The 15,154-nt window shown below is 35.6% G+C and overlaps 2 protein-coding genes and 1 long non-coding RNA gene across 4 annotated transcripts; all 3 read left to right on the top strand.

Annotated features, from left to right (window-relative positions):
* Positions 1-1,009: 1,009 nt before the first annotated feature.
* On the top strand, positions 1,010-5,394 carry LOC120253622 (putative metallophosphoesterase At3g03305). The gene is made up of 5 exons (XM_039261926.1): positions 1,010-1,035; positions 1,156-1,515; positions 2,912-3,153; positions 3,406-4,950; positions 5,034-5,394. Exons 2-5 carry the CDS (start codon positions 1,257-1,259, stop codon positions 5,175-5,177), a joined length of 2,190 nt encoding a protein of 729 aa, XP_039117860.1. The 5' UTR covers positions 1,010-1,035; positions 1,156-1,256; the 3' UTR covers positions 5,178-5,394.
* Positions 5,395-6,004: 610 nt separating this feature from the next.
* LOC120253621 (phytanoyl-CoA dioxygenase) lies at positions 6,005-9,059 on the top strand. 2 transcript variants are annotated; one of them, XM_039261925.1, is made up of 9 exons: positions 6,005-6,165; positions 6,255-6,376; positions 6,459-6,513; positions 6,585-6,653; positions 6,789-6,907; positions 7,376-7,523; positions 7,614-7,758; positions 7,831-7,917; positions 8,807-9,059. In XM_039261925.1, exons 1-9 carry the CDS (start codon positions 6,111-6,113, stop codon positions 8,847-8,849), a joined length of 843 nt encoding a protein of 280 aa, XP_039117859.1. In that variant the 5' UTR covers positions 6,005-6,110; the 3' UTR covers positions 8,850-9,059. The 2 variants fall into 2 exon arrangements, with proteins under 2 accessions (XP_039117859.1, XP_039117857.1); XM_039261923.1 differs by having other exon boundaries at positions 6,453-6,513.
* A 1,140-nt stretch (positions 9,060-10,199) lies between these two features.
* Positions 10,200-10,950, top strand: LOC120253620. The gene is made up of 3 exons (XR_005534343.1): positions 10,200-10,343; positions 10,696-10,763; positions 10,911-10,950. It is a non-coding gene; the product is annotated as an uncharacterized LOC120253620 (long non-coding RNA).
* Positions 10,951-15,154: the final 4,204 nt, after the last annotated feature.

Raw genomic sequence — 15,154 nt, 5'->3', positions numbered from 1 at the left:
TTATTATCTATCCTCTCCCTCTTCGAGTGGGTCGTCATATTTATCCAAATAAATAAATAAATAAAATTAAAATGAAAACACTTAAAAAATAATAAGAAAATTTGAATAAAATAGAGATAAATCTTGGTGGAGTTAATTTCCCTCAAACATTGCAAATACCATTTGTATCTTAAAATAAGCTCCGTCTATAAAGCAAATATATTAGCTCAATATATTATGAAATCACATAATAAATAATTAAATTATTTAAACATTCTTGTGACCTTATCCACAAGAATGTACACAACTTTTAATAAAAATTAGAGCTGAAATGCAAACTGAACAGAAAAATAAAATTATGAAAAAAATATAATGTGATATTTAGATATAGTTTTAGAGTTTATTTTAAATTTTAAATAAATTTTGTTGTATTCTCAATTAAACAACGCAACGTTATCAATATCCCAAAAAGAATCAAATTTATAAGTCTCTAATAATGAATTAATGGAATAAAATATCAATTACCAGGATTAATTTTTTTTTAAAATGATTCATTTGAATCTATAAATAAAAGATCTCTTTTGGACTTTTTTTTTTTTCCTAAAATTATTAATTTGAATCTATAAACAACAGGTCTTCCCGTGATAAATATAATTTTTTTAATTACAAAAATTGATAGAGTTGTATTTATTTCTCAATAAAAAATAAATAAATAAGAAATGTTTTTTTCAATTTGTTTTTATTAATTTTCACCTTATCCCCTTATTAACAATATATATGGAAATAAATTATTTATGGACTTTCGCAAGTAAGCACAGTGCTAATTAACACTATTCTTCCAACACTCATGAACCATTGGATCGCAAACGTTTATAGATTTTAATTCTATGAACATAAACAAATGATTGATCCAACAGTGATAAACAGTTTGATAGCAATCTAACGGTTGATAGCAGATGATTGAACCTATATATATATATATATATAATATAGAGTTTGCCATTATAAACAAACGAAGAAACATGCTTAGTGTTCATGTACCAAATTCGTATATATGTGTGTTTTTTTTTTAAATTTTTTACTTTTCAAATTCTAGAATGTCCGTAATTGACGAAAGCGCCAAATATATATATATATATATAAATTTTATTTTATTTTTTACTTTTCAAATTCTAGAATGCCAAGAATCAAGACTCAAAGAGGGCATCGATTCGAAGGAAGTTCTCATTCGCACGGGACATGCATCGATTCCGTCTCCTTCCTCCATTCCAACGACAATGGCTGTTCTCTTGTTCTTCTCCATCGTCTCCTTCTTCTTGACAGCCGTGATTGGGATGGGAGAAGGTGGCGCTGAAGCTGGCTCTCCGTCGAGGGAGTTCTTCCGTTTCAACGGCGACGTGGCATGGGTTGTCCAGGTCTCCGATCTTCATTTAAGTGCTTACCATCCCGAGCGTGGCGCTGATTTGTTGCGACTGCTTGCCCCTGCCCTTCGTGTCATCCGGCCTTCTCTCCTCCTTGTCACTGGCGACATCACTGGTATGAGCATCCCTCGATTTCTTCTTGTTTCTCGTTTTTTATGATGAAAGCAGCATGATTCACGGTAGAAAGTTAGGGTTTTTGGATCGTGTTCTATTGATGAGGTTTGATGATGGAAGGATGATGAAATGCGTATCAGGTGTTCGTCTCTCTATTCTACCTCTGTTTTCACTGGTTTTGGTCATTGAATTGCTTGTATGTGTTGTTAGACTCTTAAATATTGAATTTTGGATGTTGATTCCTTATTTCCAGAGTGACGGCAAGTGCTACTTTTCTTTTTGAGATCATCCTGTGAGTAGTTAGAAGCTCTTTCTAAATTGAAAAGAGCTCTTGAATCATTTGAAGATCTTTTGTTAAATAAGATGAAGTTTACAGCTCTTGAATCATTTAAAGATCTTTTGTTAAAGAAGATGAGCGTTTGACAAACTAGAGAAAGAAGCAATTAAAAAAGAAAAGAATTAACAGAACTTTTAGATGGAAGTTTGGAATTATAGATTTTACTTGAAGGTCTTCTCAGAATTTAGAAAAGAAAAAAAATTAACAGAGCTTTTAGATGGAAGTTTGGAATTATAGATTCTACTTGAAGGTCTTTTTAGAAACTCTTGTTGTAGAAAAAGGATTTCCAAATACAATGGCAAACATGGTAACTGCTATCTCAAGGACATGCATAACTTTTCTAGTTGGTATTTAGAAGAATAGAACATTTTAGTGCCAAGCCATGGATATCGCATCTTCTGGGTTCTTGTTGTGCATTCCTACATAAAAGGGTGATTGCTGAGGTCAACAGTGTTATGTGTGGATCTTCATCATCAGTGCAGAGTTTACCTAAGGTATGAGGATGATCATCTGCCCTTTCAAAGGGTATGGGCACTTTGTCCTTGCTATTGAGGGCGGTAAGAAATTTAACAGGTTGATTAGGCCCTTGATAGATATCTTGCACCCACGCCTCTTCACAACCCACACTAAAATAGACCTGTGTCTTACTATTAGGTTCATGATGTTCTACAGCACTATAGCAAGATTTAAATGGTTTCTGTAAGCTGCATCCAGTTTATTTTAATTGTGGTGTGAAACCAGGCCAAACAATTGTCAGTGGTTTTAAATTTTGATCAGGAAGAACAGTGTGCTCTTTAAAATGTTTAAAGCTCTCTTAGTTTGTAAGTCCAGTGACCTGTTGAACTTTGGTTATTCAATGTGCAGATTTTGCTGGTCAACATTGCATTGTTATTGTCATACTTGTGCTGACATTTTTTTTTCATTCATGAGAACATAATTCAGGGATTTTGTTCAAAGCATCTTATAGATAGTGAAATGTGTTCGTAACGTTGGCTTGCACCTTTTTCAAAGAGTACTGTTGTTTGGCTGAGATTGTTAATTTTATTTTTAACAAAATCAGATGCGAAAAATGAGAGGAGATCAAGCTCAAGGCAAGATGAGTCTGAATGGATGCAATACAGGAACGGAATGGATGCAATTGTAGGGCATAATTACCTGGAGAACAGAAGAATATTTGACATAAGGGGAAATCATGACAAGTATGGTGTTCCTTATGTTGGCCACAATTTGGATTTTTTCTCCATCCATAGTATTAATTCTCAGCTTAACAGGCATAACACCATGAACAGCATCTCTCTTGTGGTAGGTAATTTTGTTGTTTCATCTCATCATTGTTTAGTTGTTATTTTAAATGTTTCTTAGAGGTGAAACAATTTTTGAATCATAAATTTGCACTTAAGGTTTCTCCTCTGTACTTCCTACTGTTACCATTTGCTACTCTGTAAGAATTTCATGCAGCTAGCTATCCTCCAGTTATTATTGCTTAGTGAATTAGACATGGATAGTGCTCTTGTTCAAGTATTTGAACTGATTTTTTCTTTGAAGATTTTTTAGGGAGATAATAGAATCTACCACTTTCTGGGCATAGATGATACTATTGGCTATGGAATTCGGTGGCCATCAAATTTGTTTGGTCATCCAACTGACAGAACGCTTGATGCTGTGGAATCAGAACTCCAGTATTGGGATAGTCAACCTGGCGGACTGGTGACAAAAGTAGTATTTGGACATTTCCCAACATCTTTTATTGCTTCGTCAAAAAGAAGAAGGAGGTATGAAGGCATTTTTGCCAGGCAATCAGTTTCAGCATACATTTGTGGCCACCTGCATGCTAAGCTCGGTAAAACACTCTGGAGACTTCATATGATTGATTTTCCATCTGGTCCTAACGGATTAGAGCATGTTGGCCAGTTTTGGGAGTGGGAACTAGGAGATTGGAAGGAATTTAGATTGATGAGAATTCTAGCTATAGATGGAGGGGCAGTTTCATTCTTGGATATTGGGCTTTCAAGCCAAAATCAGCTGTTGGATGATTTCCAGACAACCATTCTCATCACCCATCCCACTGATTCTAGATGTATGAATCAAGATGAAATGAAGAATCCTGTGGTAAGGAATGATATCAATTCTCTTGTTTTCTCTGTTCAACCAATCCGCAACGTGACTGCCAGGGTTTTTGATTCAGCAAGAGCTTTTAAAGTAGTGGAAGAGATACCACTGCAGCCTGTGACTGGCTCTGTCAATTTCAAGCCGTTATTCCATGCCAAATGGAATGCTGAGAATTATAAAAGCATGCCCGCATCCCGACTTTGGTTACAAGTATTCGTTATAGATGATCAAGGCAAGGAAACTGCAAGTGCAATGAGGCCATTCTCGGTAGAAGGTAAACTTGCCTATCATCCAAGCACATTGCTGGTTTATCTGATTTTTAATGTACATTGGGAGGACCTCTATTTGTTTCTTCTATGGAGCAACATCTTCTTCCTCATTTTGCTTCTTTTTCTTCCAAAGATTCTTAATTATTTGATGGAGAGGAATGAATTATATCAGAGATGGGCTACGTCAATATCGGTTTCCTCTCCTATTAGACAAAAGAAGTTCATTTTTCCCCTTCTCTGGTACTTGTTAGAGGGTTCAAGGAGCAGAAAATTTTGGCTTGCCATGGTTTTCTATCTTCTATATTTACTTAAGATGCCATGGTTTTGTGGTCATGCAACATCAGAAAATGGTGGCATTGCCAGAATGTACATGCGTGGTTGGAGCATACAGACTCCATCAGCTCCATTTATCAAAGAAGAGCAAGGCTACCCTGACATTATGGCAATCACACTTCCTTTCATGTATTTGGTTGTCACACCAACCTTTCTATTAATTTATGGCTTATTCGCCAAATGTTCTGGCTGTCGTCTGTATTACCACAGGAAAATGAGCTGTGCTTATGAAACATCACCAAGAGGACCAGGCCAGGAATTTGTGAGAGGAGCACCACCAAAGTATTCTTTGAGCGTTATTTCCTCATGGATAATTAAGTTCGGTGGATATTGGACAAGAAGAGCGCTTCTATTGGCATGTTTGATCATTTCACTACTACACTTGAAGGTATGACAAATAAATATATGCTCAGTGTAATATTTGTAAATTTTCAATTTTATCATTAGTTGAAGTGTTTTGCGCATGTACAGATATGTTCTGTTCTCATGGCAGCTTATGGAGTTGGACCTGTTGCTTTATCGCCGGCCTTGGCATGGGCACCACAGCTATTTTTGGCTGCAGCTATTTTTGCTTTGAAGATTGATTTGGATGTGAGCCTGCATGTTCCATTATGATGATCAATGAGTAGATGAGCAAAACCCTCAAATTAGAGCTTGATGACTGCATGAATTTGGTAGGGCCTGTTCATCTCTTGATTGGTACTTGACTGTAAATAAACTCTCTGTATAAAATGTACTGGTTTTTCATTGCTTGTCAACCAAATTAGACTTTCAAGTTTGTTAACTTTGATTCAGCCAAGCAATACTGAAGGCATCATCATTGATCATCCAATTTGATTCTATATTTGTTCTGGTGGTTGTTGACTTTGATTTTATCTACTTGATGAATTGCTTGGATTTCATCCTGTTTAAAACATTTTCATTATTGTTAAAACAGGAAGGAGCAGTTTTATCTTCCATTATTATTATTATTATTATATATTATATATATATATATGTTTATGAGTCATGCGGTGTGGAGTGGTGTGAAGTTAATAACACATTATTATTATTTAAAAAATTAAAAAATAAAGTTTTGTTTTATTTATTTTTTTATGGAATTAAAAAAATTAGAAAAATACGGGGTTCCTCCCCTAGTTTATAATTTATGATCAATCAAATGAATCTGGTATCATAGATTCATAATTGTTAGGATCACCCAATCACGAGGTGCCATATAACAAACAGCTCACGTCACCATCAGCAGTAAAAGTCCATTTTAACGTCAAAGTTTCTCAAATCTTTTATTTACTGGAAAAATAAGAAATTTTTTTATTTAAAATAAATATGGACTCTACCTTTGAGTGGAGGGTAGTTAGTGCTTATTCATCTTTCCTTCCATTTTTCTTTGAATTTTTTTTTTTTGAAATTTCTCTATAAAATTATAATAAATTAGAGGGGCATTGATGTAAAATACACAGCGCCCAATTTCAGCATTTTTGTTATTCCGTCTTTCCGGAGTCGGTGATCGTCCTTCCCAAACGCCAGCATCATCGTCCCAAGGCGGCCATGGGAATCCTCGGAAATCTCAGCGTTAACCAACTCGACTCGTTCAACTCGGAAGGTATCTCCATATCAACTCAATTCAGTGAATTCAACTCAAGTACTGTAGATTAGATGCTATCAGATATCAATCACCATTAATCTCGTTAGGGTTTCTTGTTCTCGATTCCTTCGCGAGCCCTGAGGAGATTCAGGAGATGAGGTCTCAGATGGATGATCTTCTTCACCAGTTCGATGGCTCTTCGTCTTCCATCTTCTCCACTAGAAACCAGGTACGCTGTCGTTGCTAGTCTATACTCGCTTCAAGGCATTCGTTGTTTGATTTGTTCTGAACTTCCTGTTTTGCAGCAACAGTCAACAGATGACTACTTCTTTGAGAGCGCTGAGAAAATCTCCTTTTTCTTTGAGGGTTTGTGTTGCCTCTCATGTTTGTTTTCTTTGATTCATGAGCAGCATTGATGAGTGCGTGTTTATCTGCAGAGAAGGCGTTTGGTGATGATGGTCTGTTGAAACAGCCGAAGGAGCTCTCCATCAATAAAGTTGGCCATGGTTTGTTTCACTGTTACAGAGTCTATGATTTAAATGGATTTTCTCATACTTTTTTGGTTGCTTCATTGTTTGTGGAGTTCCTATATTGTTTTTTCTATTTCTTATCTTTTATGTGTGTTCCTTTGTTTTGTTCAGCTTTGCATGAAATTGATCCCGTGTTCAAGAAGTTCTCACATTCAGACAAAATTTCCGGCTTGCTCTTGTCGCTGGGTTATAAGAGGCCAGTGATTATTCAGTCCATGTATATTTTTAAGGTACCTTGACTAATCCATGCATATTTGTTAGTTTGACAGTCTTATAGTTTGTAGTTAATCCATGAAAATCCTGCAGAATAGACAAATCTTAATCAGTTAATGAAAGAAAGGTAATTTTAGAGAAAGATTTTAGGAATATTAATCACTGAAAAAGATGGGATACTCGTGGCATGATCATGAGCTGGCAATAAGTAATAAAGGCAGTGTGTTTAAACAGTTAATGGCTTCAATTTATGAAACAAAACTGCTAGTTCTTTTTAAAGAAGATATATGCATTTGCTTTATGCCGGTGACATAAACTGTTCCATTAGCAGTTGTAAAATCTAGTTTTGATGATTTTCGGGCTTTGAGAATCAAGATATCCTTAATTACTCTTTATTTAGTAAATTTTGTATTTATCTGAGCCATTAATGTGATTTTGTATGAACACAAGTTGTGAATGTAGCTCATGTTACTTTTGCATTGCAGCAACCAGGCATTGGTGGGGAAGTTGTTCCGCACCAGGATAATTCTTTTCTTCGTACAGAGCCTCCATCATGCACAGGACTTTGGCTAGCATTGGAAGATGCAACTATTGTTAACGGTTGCCTTTGGGCAATTCCAGGCTCCCACAAGAGTAGTCTTTCCTTACTTGGATTGGCATTTATTTCTGTTTGTCTGATATGATCCCTCTCATTTATGATTTTTGTTCTTTTTTTGCCATTAGATGGCCTAGTAAGAAAGTTCATACGAGATAAAGATGGGGTGCACTTTGATCATCCTTCGCCATCATATGATATTAAAGAATTTGTGCCACTAGAGGTGAAAGCAGGCTCTTTTGTGGTGATACATGGTGATCTTGTGCATCAAAGGTGATGTGATCATTTCTTGTATAATTGAATTTCCAACTCAATCAAGTTCTCATTGAGTATCAATTTTGGCAGCTTTGAAAACAATTCACCTAGTTCAAGACATGCTTTTAGCCTGCATGCGGTGGACACTGACAGATGTTCATGGATCAAGGACAATTGGTTAGTCTTTTAATCCATCCACTGATGCTATTGTACTATTTTACATAATAACTTGAATTTATGAGGCTCAGAAGATGGCCATCAATCGGATGACCAGATCTCATTACCAGTATTGAAACTAAAACTCTTCAATTTACCACAGAGAGAACTGAGAACTTCCTCAATAGTATGGATGGGAACAATGCCCATACTTCTGACTTCCTGCTTCACCTTGATCTTAATCTTGATTATCTTTACTCTTTGTGCCTTGGCACTTTCTTTCATGCCAAAATATTGGTTTCAGTACACCATACATTTATTGTATTTTAAAATGTCACTAAGCACTGATGTTCCTGTGACATGAACAATGGGCTTATAAATTTGTATCTCCTGTCTCAACACATGCAATACATTGGACAGGTTGCTACAAAAATACCGAAGTTGATGTGCTTTGGCATTTTGCTCATCTTTTTGTTTTCAATTTCTAGTCTACAACACATAAGGAAAATACGTCATTCATTGTGGACCAGGGATGACTGTTGGTTCCTTCTCTAAATGCATCACTATACCCATTGTCTACACCTTGCTTATGCTTTTGAGTTTTTAAATTTGGAAGCATGATGATCTGAGAGATCATTCATATATCCAGAATACATTCAGATGGTTAAATATACAACATGAATCCCTGCATATGTTATTGTATGACATAGCTTTGCAGCTGTTGATATAATTAGGCCTTTGGCAGCAAGAAATATGGTTATGAACGTTTCTTTCTAGTAACAATTTGATTTACCTTTTCTTGATATTCTTGTGATGTACTTTCCAATCTGATTTTACTTTGCATGGCCTACTTGTGTATATTTCAGTAACATTTCTTGGCTTCTGAATTAATTCCCTTGTATTTTGTCAGGATTCAAAGAAAGGTTGATCCAGAACCCCTCTATGTCTCTTAATTCGTGTGTCGCAGCAGCAGCTCAGCATCAGCATCAGCATCCGCATCCACATGCTAGTTCTGTCCAAACTGAAGAACCATCTCCGGTGTTTATTTAATAACAGATATACTGCTTATGATCTTCCATGTAATCACACGCTCAATGGAGGAATTCGAATAAATGCCAAAAAAAACCAAATACACACAAACACAATTAGATGTATCTTTGATATGTTTCAGGGGACTGAATAGTTTGAGCTAACGTAAGTAAATGGTGCAATATATCAGTTGAAATTATTTGTGAATTAAAACCAGAAAAAAAAAAAAAAACCCAAAAAAGCTTCTAACCGTCAACAAAAAGTTAGTACTTTTACATTGATAACTGATTTATATCTATTCAAACATGGATTTTGGCAATAAACAATAATTCCCAACAAAAAACCAAAGTTGAGGATGTGAATATGCAGTTTGTATATATATCTCTATTTTTTTTTTTTAAATATTGTAATATATCTATATATAATATGTAATTGCCGACGTTTTAACAGTATCAAATGAAGAGAGAAAAAAAAAGGTATTTTACGTGTGTTGGATTTTTCATCAGCACAACAGTAATGTTTATAAATATTATTGTGCATTTAAAATCAAATCCAATAAAATACGTTAATTGTGGCAGTTGGCGATAATGTGAAGAGACAAATAGTAACAGGTAGTTTATTTGTTGGCGGTTCAATTTCCAACCAATAATGTGGATAATCATCACCCTTGCTCTACTGTGGTGCATGATGCGATTTTTTTTATTTTTTATTAATTACAGAAGGCATATATATTATTATTCGGAAGGTAATCAGTATGGTAATTCTTAGCTAATCTTGCTTAGAGCTGTAATGGTCAATCAATCCACTAGTTGACATTATTCTTTTGTTGGAGCATGACCTACTTGGACAATATATATATATATATATATATACATGCGAGGTAATTATAGTTGCAAATTTATAAATTTTTTAATAAAAGAGAAATATTTAATTTTAATACATAAAAGAAAAAAAGGAACATTGAAATCCAAAAAAAAGAATAGCATGGAAAAGGTCATTGGCAACCTCCATTTCCTTCCGCCAACGACCTTCGGATCTATTGGTACATGAGTCACCGATAGAACTCTCATCGAGTGATAAGAGTTCAATTTTCGGCTGATGACACATTTTTGGGAGTTTTGAATAGTGGTTGTGTATGGATGGTTCCTGCACCCACGTGAATGCGGCGCTTATCACGCACTGTTTCACCGATGCATGCAGCGTCTCAGGTGCTTTAGTGGGTTCACCTCGCCTCCTCTTTCCAAAAACCTCCATTTCCTTCCGCTCACTGCTTTCCTCACTGTATGTATTTTATTCCTCACTGATCTCTCTCTATCTTTTCAATCTTTTTCCTCTTCCTTCAATTGCTTCTGGTTATCAGCTGCTGTTCTTCACCATCACTGTGCTTCTCAAGTTTGACAAGGTCACCGATTTCGCAGGTAATTCCAATTTCATGCCCATCCAATTGGAATTTCTTTTTTCCCCCTTTTTCCACTTTTTTTGTATTATGGAAATTGTTTCCACACTTATGAAATTGCCATCAATCGGAAAGACATGTTTTTTTTTTTCATGTTTTTATGAAAAAAAAGAACAAATATAGGAATGAGAAAATGCTTAACTACCAAACATGGTTTTTATGGTATTTGTTTTCTCTTATTAGGATTATTGTCTTCCTTTTCTATAAGATTTTCTATTATATAAATTATATACATATATATATATATATATACTCAATATTGGGGGAGTGTTGTTTAAAGGTTGATCTCAAGTGTTTGTTAATCTTTTCCACAGGTTGCTCTAATTTTGTTGTACTTGCTATAGTAACACTCACTTTGAAGGCATCATGGCATCTCAGACAGGTAACATTTATAAGATGTGCACAATATTGATATATAACCATGTCAAGTTATTTGGCCAAAGAAATGTCTACATTTCACCTTAATCTCATTACAACAATTTTTCACTACTAAAAATCTCTCTACTTATAATTTTTTTTTTCTTTTCAGATTGTACTGACATTGTTTGTTGTTATATGGGGACTTCGGTGATGGATTTAAAACAAAAGTGCTTCACTTTATTAGAGAATTCGTTAAGAATTACATTGAATGACTAGGCCTTTTAAAGGCTGGACTCCATAACTAGAAACAAACTTTTTAAAGATAATCATTAATTTAAAACTAAACTAATGAAGATAAGATAACACAAGATCTCTAAATGATAAGCTTTATCGATTTGGGATTATTACTAACATCCCCCTTAAACCAAATCAGTAAGACTAGCCATGCCTAAACTCTTCTTTAGCTTAACAAATGAATCAAATTTCGAGAGGTTTAGTGAGGGATATCAGACAACTTTGGTCCTCTCGATTTACAATAGAAAACTTCAATCTCTTTTTTGTTGACTTGATCTCTAAGAAAAATGAAATCTCATGTCAATGTGCTTGCTTTTCCCATGAATGCCCGGATGTTTGGTTAAATTTATTGCGAAAATGTTGTCCACAAAGATTTTTGTAGGACTGTTAATTGGAACCTGAATTTGATTCATCACATTCCTCAACCAAATTGCTTGACATGCACAAGAAGGCTGCTTTTGCAACATATTACGCTTCACAAGTAGATAAAAGCCACAATGGATTGTTTCTTAGATGACCAAGATATTCTTTGTAGAGCCAAAGTTGAACACATATCCGATGAGTGCTTTTTCCTATCATCCCGATCACACCTTGATCCATCTGTCGAGTATCCCACAAGCTCATTCTTGTTAGAAGATTCATAGAATAAGCCATGATCTAGTGTGCCTTTGATATAGCGTAAAATTCTTTTAGCCACATGAAAATGAGATTGTCTAGGTCTCTCCATGTACTTGCTAATTAATCCAACACCATAAAAATATCGGGTCTAGTATGTGATAAAAAAACACGAGACTACCAACAATACTCTTAAAGTATATTGGATCAATCGTTTGAGTCTTCTCCTTCCTTGAATAATTTGGTACCAACCTCTACGAGAATACGTGCAGGGGATTACAATCAAGCATCTCGAAATTTATTTAGGGATGTCATGTTGCATATTTTTGTTGATGAATGAAAAATTCCATTTTTATTCGAATTACTTCAAGCCCAAAAAATATGACATATGACCAAGATCAGTCATCTCAAATTCTGAAATCATAGTTTTCTTGAATTCCTTGATCATATTTTGATTGTTCCCCATAAAGATAATATCGTCAACATAAAGACAAACAAATAATATGTCACACTGAATCGATTAATTTTTCACATATAAAGCATGCTCACTTGGACACTTTTAGAAGGCCGTTAGCTTGAAAGAAATCATCAATCCGTTTATTCCATGCTCTTGGGGCTTGTTTGAGCCCATATAATGCCTTCTTGAGTTTATATACTTTTTACGCATTTCCTTCTTTTACAAACCCTACTTTGGTTGCTTGACATAGACTTCTTCCTCAAAGAGGACCATTAAGAAAAAGCCCGACTTGACATCCATTTGGTGGATATTCCACCTATTTTGAGCAGACGAGCAACAATTAATTTAAGCTGCATTTTCAATTCTAGCAGCGAGGGAAAATACCTCTTGATAATCAACTTGACCTGATTGTTCATAGCCTTTTTGCTACCAATCTTGCCTTATATCTTTCTATCTGACCAGTTGGCTTGATTTTTGTCTTGAACACCCACTTCACATCAATTGCTTTCTTTTCCATATGGTAGATTGGTTAGCTCCCAAGTTTTTATTTTTCTATTGCTTTTTATTTCTTCCTTCATGGCATTGATCCATTTCTCATTTCTAATAGCTTCTTCAAATTTGATAGGATCACAATCGCAAACAATGCATAGTGAACTAGTTCTCCATCATTGTCAATAGCATTGCTCGAGGGAATTACCTCAAAGTTCCTTAGCCAAGAAGATGGTTGTACATTCCTCCTTGATCTTTTGAGCTACAACTCCAAATTGATCTTCATTTGTAACAACTTCTACATCTTCAAGCGAGGGTAGTTTCTTCTTCAAGGATAGAAATCTTTTTGTGAATTAGCTTGATGATGATCACTCCAATTCCATGATCCGGCTTACGTCGAAAGATCACATCTCTACTAACAATAAATTTCTTTTGTGATTGGGATTAAATAATCATGTATCCACCAAGATGGCCAGGCTTGTATCCAACAAACACGGTCTTCTCTCCTCTACGTCATCTAGCTTTGTTCTTGTTTACTACTGGTACATGGGCATATGCAATTGAACCAAACACCTTGAGATGTTTGACACTTGGTTTGAATCCACTCCAAGCTTCTTGGGGTAACATCTTCTAATTTTTTTGGTTGGTGATACATTCAATAAATAAGCGAGCATGAAAAGCGACATCAGTCCCAAAGATAGTTAGGCATACCTTTGGCCTTAAGCATGCTCCTAGCCATGTCCATGATTGTCCTATTTCTCCTTTCAGCAATTCCGTTGTGTTGAGGAGTATAACGGATAGTGACTTCATGTTCAATTCCATGCTCTGCACAATACTCGGTGAAATCATTAGACATGTATTCACCACCACCATCGAGTTCTTAAGATCCGAATTGAATGCCCACTACGCTTTTCAACGATTGCTTGAAATTTTTTTAAAAAACTCAAACACTTCAGATTTTTCTTTGCACAAAAATACACCCAGTTTTCTGCTTTGTAATCATCAACAAAAAGTAAGAAAAATATCGATTCCCACCAATGGATGGTGTATTCATGGGTCCGCACATCATCAGAATGCACAACTTCTAGAGGGTGAGAAGCATGCCAGTTATTCTTAGTTGAAAAGGAATTTCTATCTTTGCTTTCAAGAATACATCCTTCCGCAGTGTTCGAGGATGATCCGGTAAAAGGCAATCCATTCACCATGTTCTTTTTGAGCAAGCAATTTCAAACTTCTAAAATTCGGATGCCCAAATCGAGATGCCATAACCATGATGCATCCTTAATAATAGCACTAAAGCGTTGATATATATCGGGTTCTTATGTCGATCGCGAAACATTACATTTTTGACATAAGCTGAATTAAGGATGACATTGCCACTTACATCAAGAATGGTTAAATGACCATTCTTCATCTCCATGCGATATCCTTTTTTTCAAGGGAGTTGTCCCATACTCGGTGAGGTTGTTTTTCATCCACGGCACATAAAACACATCGAGATAAATTGATGATCTCCATTCTTCAATTGTATCAAGATTCTACCTCTGCCCATACGCGGGAATGATGCTATTATCACGCAAACTTAACAACTTTTTGTCTTGATTCATCTAAATTCACAAAAAGCTCTTTTTTTACCACTCATATGATTGGTGCATCTGTGTCAAGATACCAAGTGTTGAAGTTATAATCTTCTTTGTCATTTGAAACCATTAGTAGTGCATGGTCTTCAAAGTCCTCTTCTTATGCAAAGCTGAACTACTTCTCTGATTTCTTGTCTTGAGATACTTGACATAGCTTTTGTTTTTTTGTTAAATCTGCACTCATTTTGCATAATGACCAAATCGATTACATACAAAAACACTTAATGTTGTTTTTATCATACCTTCCTCTTCCTCGATCCATGGCTTCTTTAGGGAATATCTACCTCTTCCTCTTGCACCAAAATTACTTCTTGTTCCATGTTCATATTTCTTATGCCTGACTTGATGTCTGTTGTTTCCTTTAGCTTCCTTTTCTTGTTCGATTTGATAGAAAGTTGAGCTTGAAAAAGCCTTTTTCAAGAGGTTTTTTGAGAACTTTGCATTGATCGTTGTTCATATGCTTCCAAAGAGCCCCACAACTCATCAGCGGTCATGTCGGAAAAGGTCTTTTGACTCCTCGATGGCGGTAGCAATGGGATCAAATCACGGTTGTGTTGTCACTAAGATCTTCTCCACCAATGTTTGCTCTTGACTTTGTCTCCATTGAGTCGCATCTTATTTGCCAAAGGCATGTACTCGAGATGTATATTACGCCCGCGAGTGTACGTGTTCTCCATCGCGTAGCAACTCAAGCTGCCTTCTAAGGTTTGAAGTCTCACCTTCGAACTCTTTCAACACCTACGTAGGGATTTTTGCAAGAATATCACGCCTCTTTTTGCGAGTATCCATAGCGACTATCTTCTCAAAAATCTCATCATTAACTCCTTGATGGATGTAATAGAGAGCCTTCAGATCTTTCTTTACGGCTTCTCGGTAGAGTGCATCTTTGAGCTTCAGTTGGATTGTTCTCCAAGGAAG

This window comes from Dioscorea cayenensis, unplaced genomic scaffold, assembly GCF_009730915.1.
Source record: "Dioscorea cayenensis subsp. rotundata cultivar TDr96_F1 unplaced genomic scaffold, TDr96_F1_v2_PseudoChromosome.rev07_lg8_w22 25.fasta BLBR01000136.1, whole genome shotgun sequence".
Classification (NCBI taxonomy): Eukaryota; Viridiplantae; Streptophyta; class Magnoliopsida; order Dioscoreales; family Dioscoreaceae; genus Dioscorea; species Dioscorea cayenensis.
Note: the sequence above shows the minus strand (reverse complement) of the source record. Positions and strands in the feature narration are given on the sequence as shown.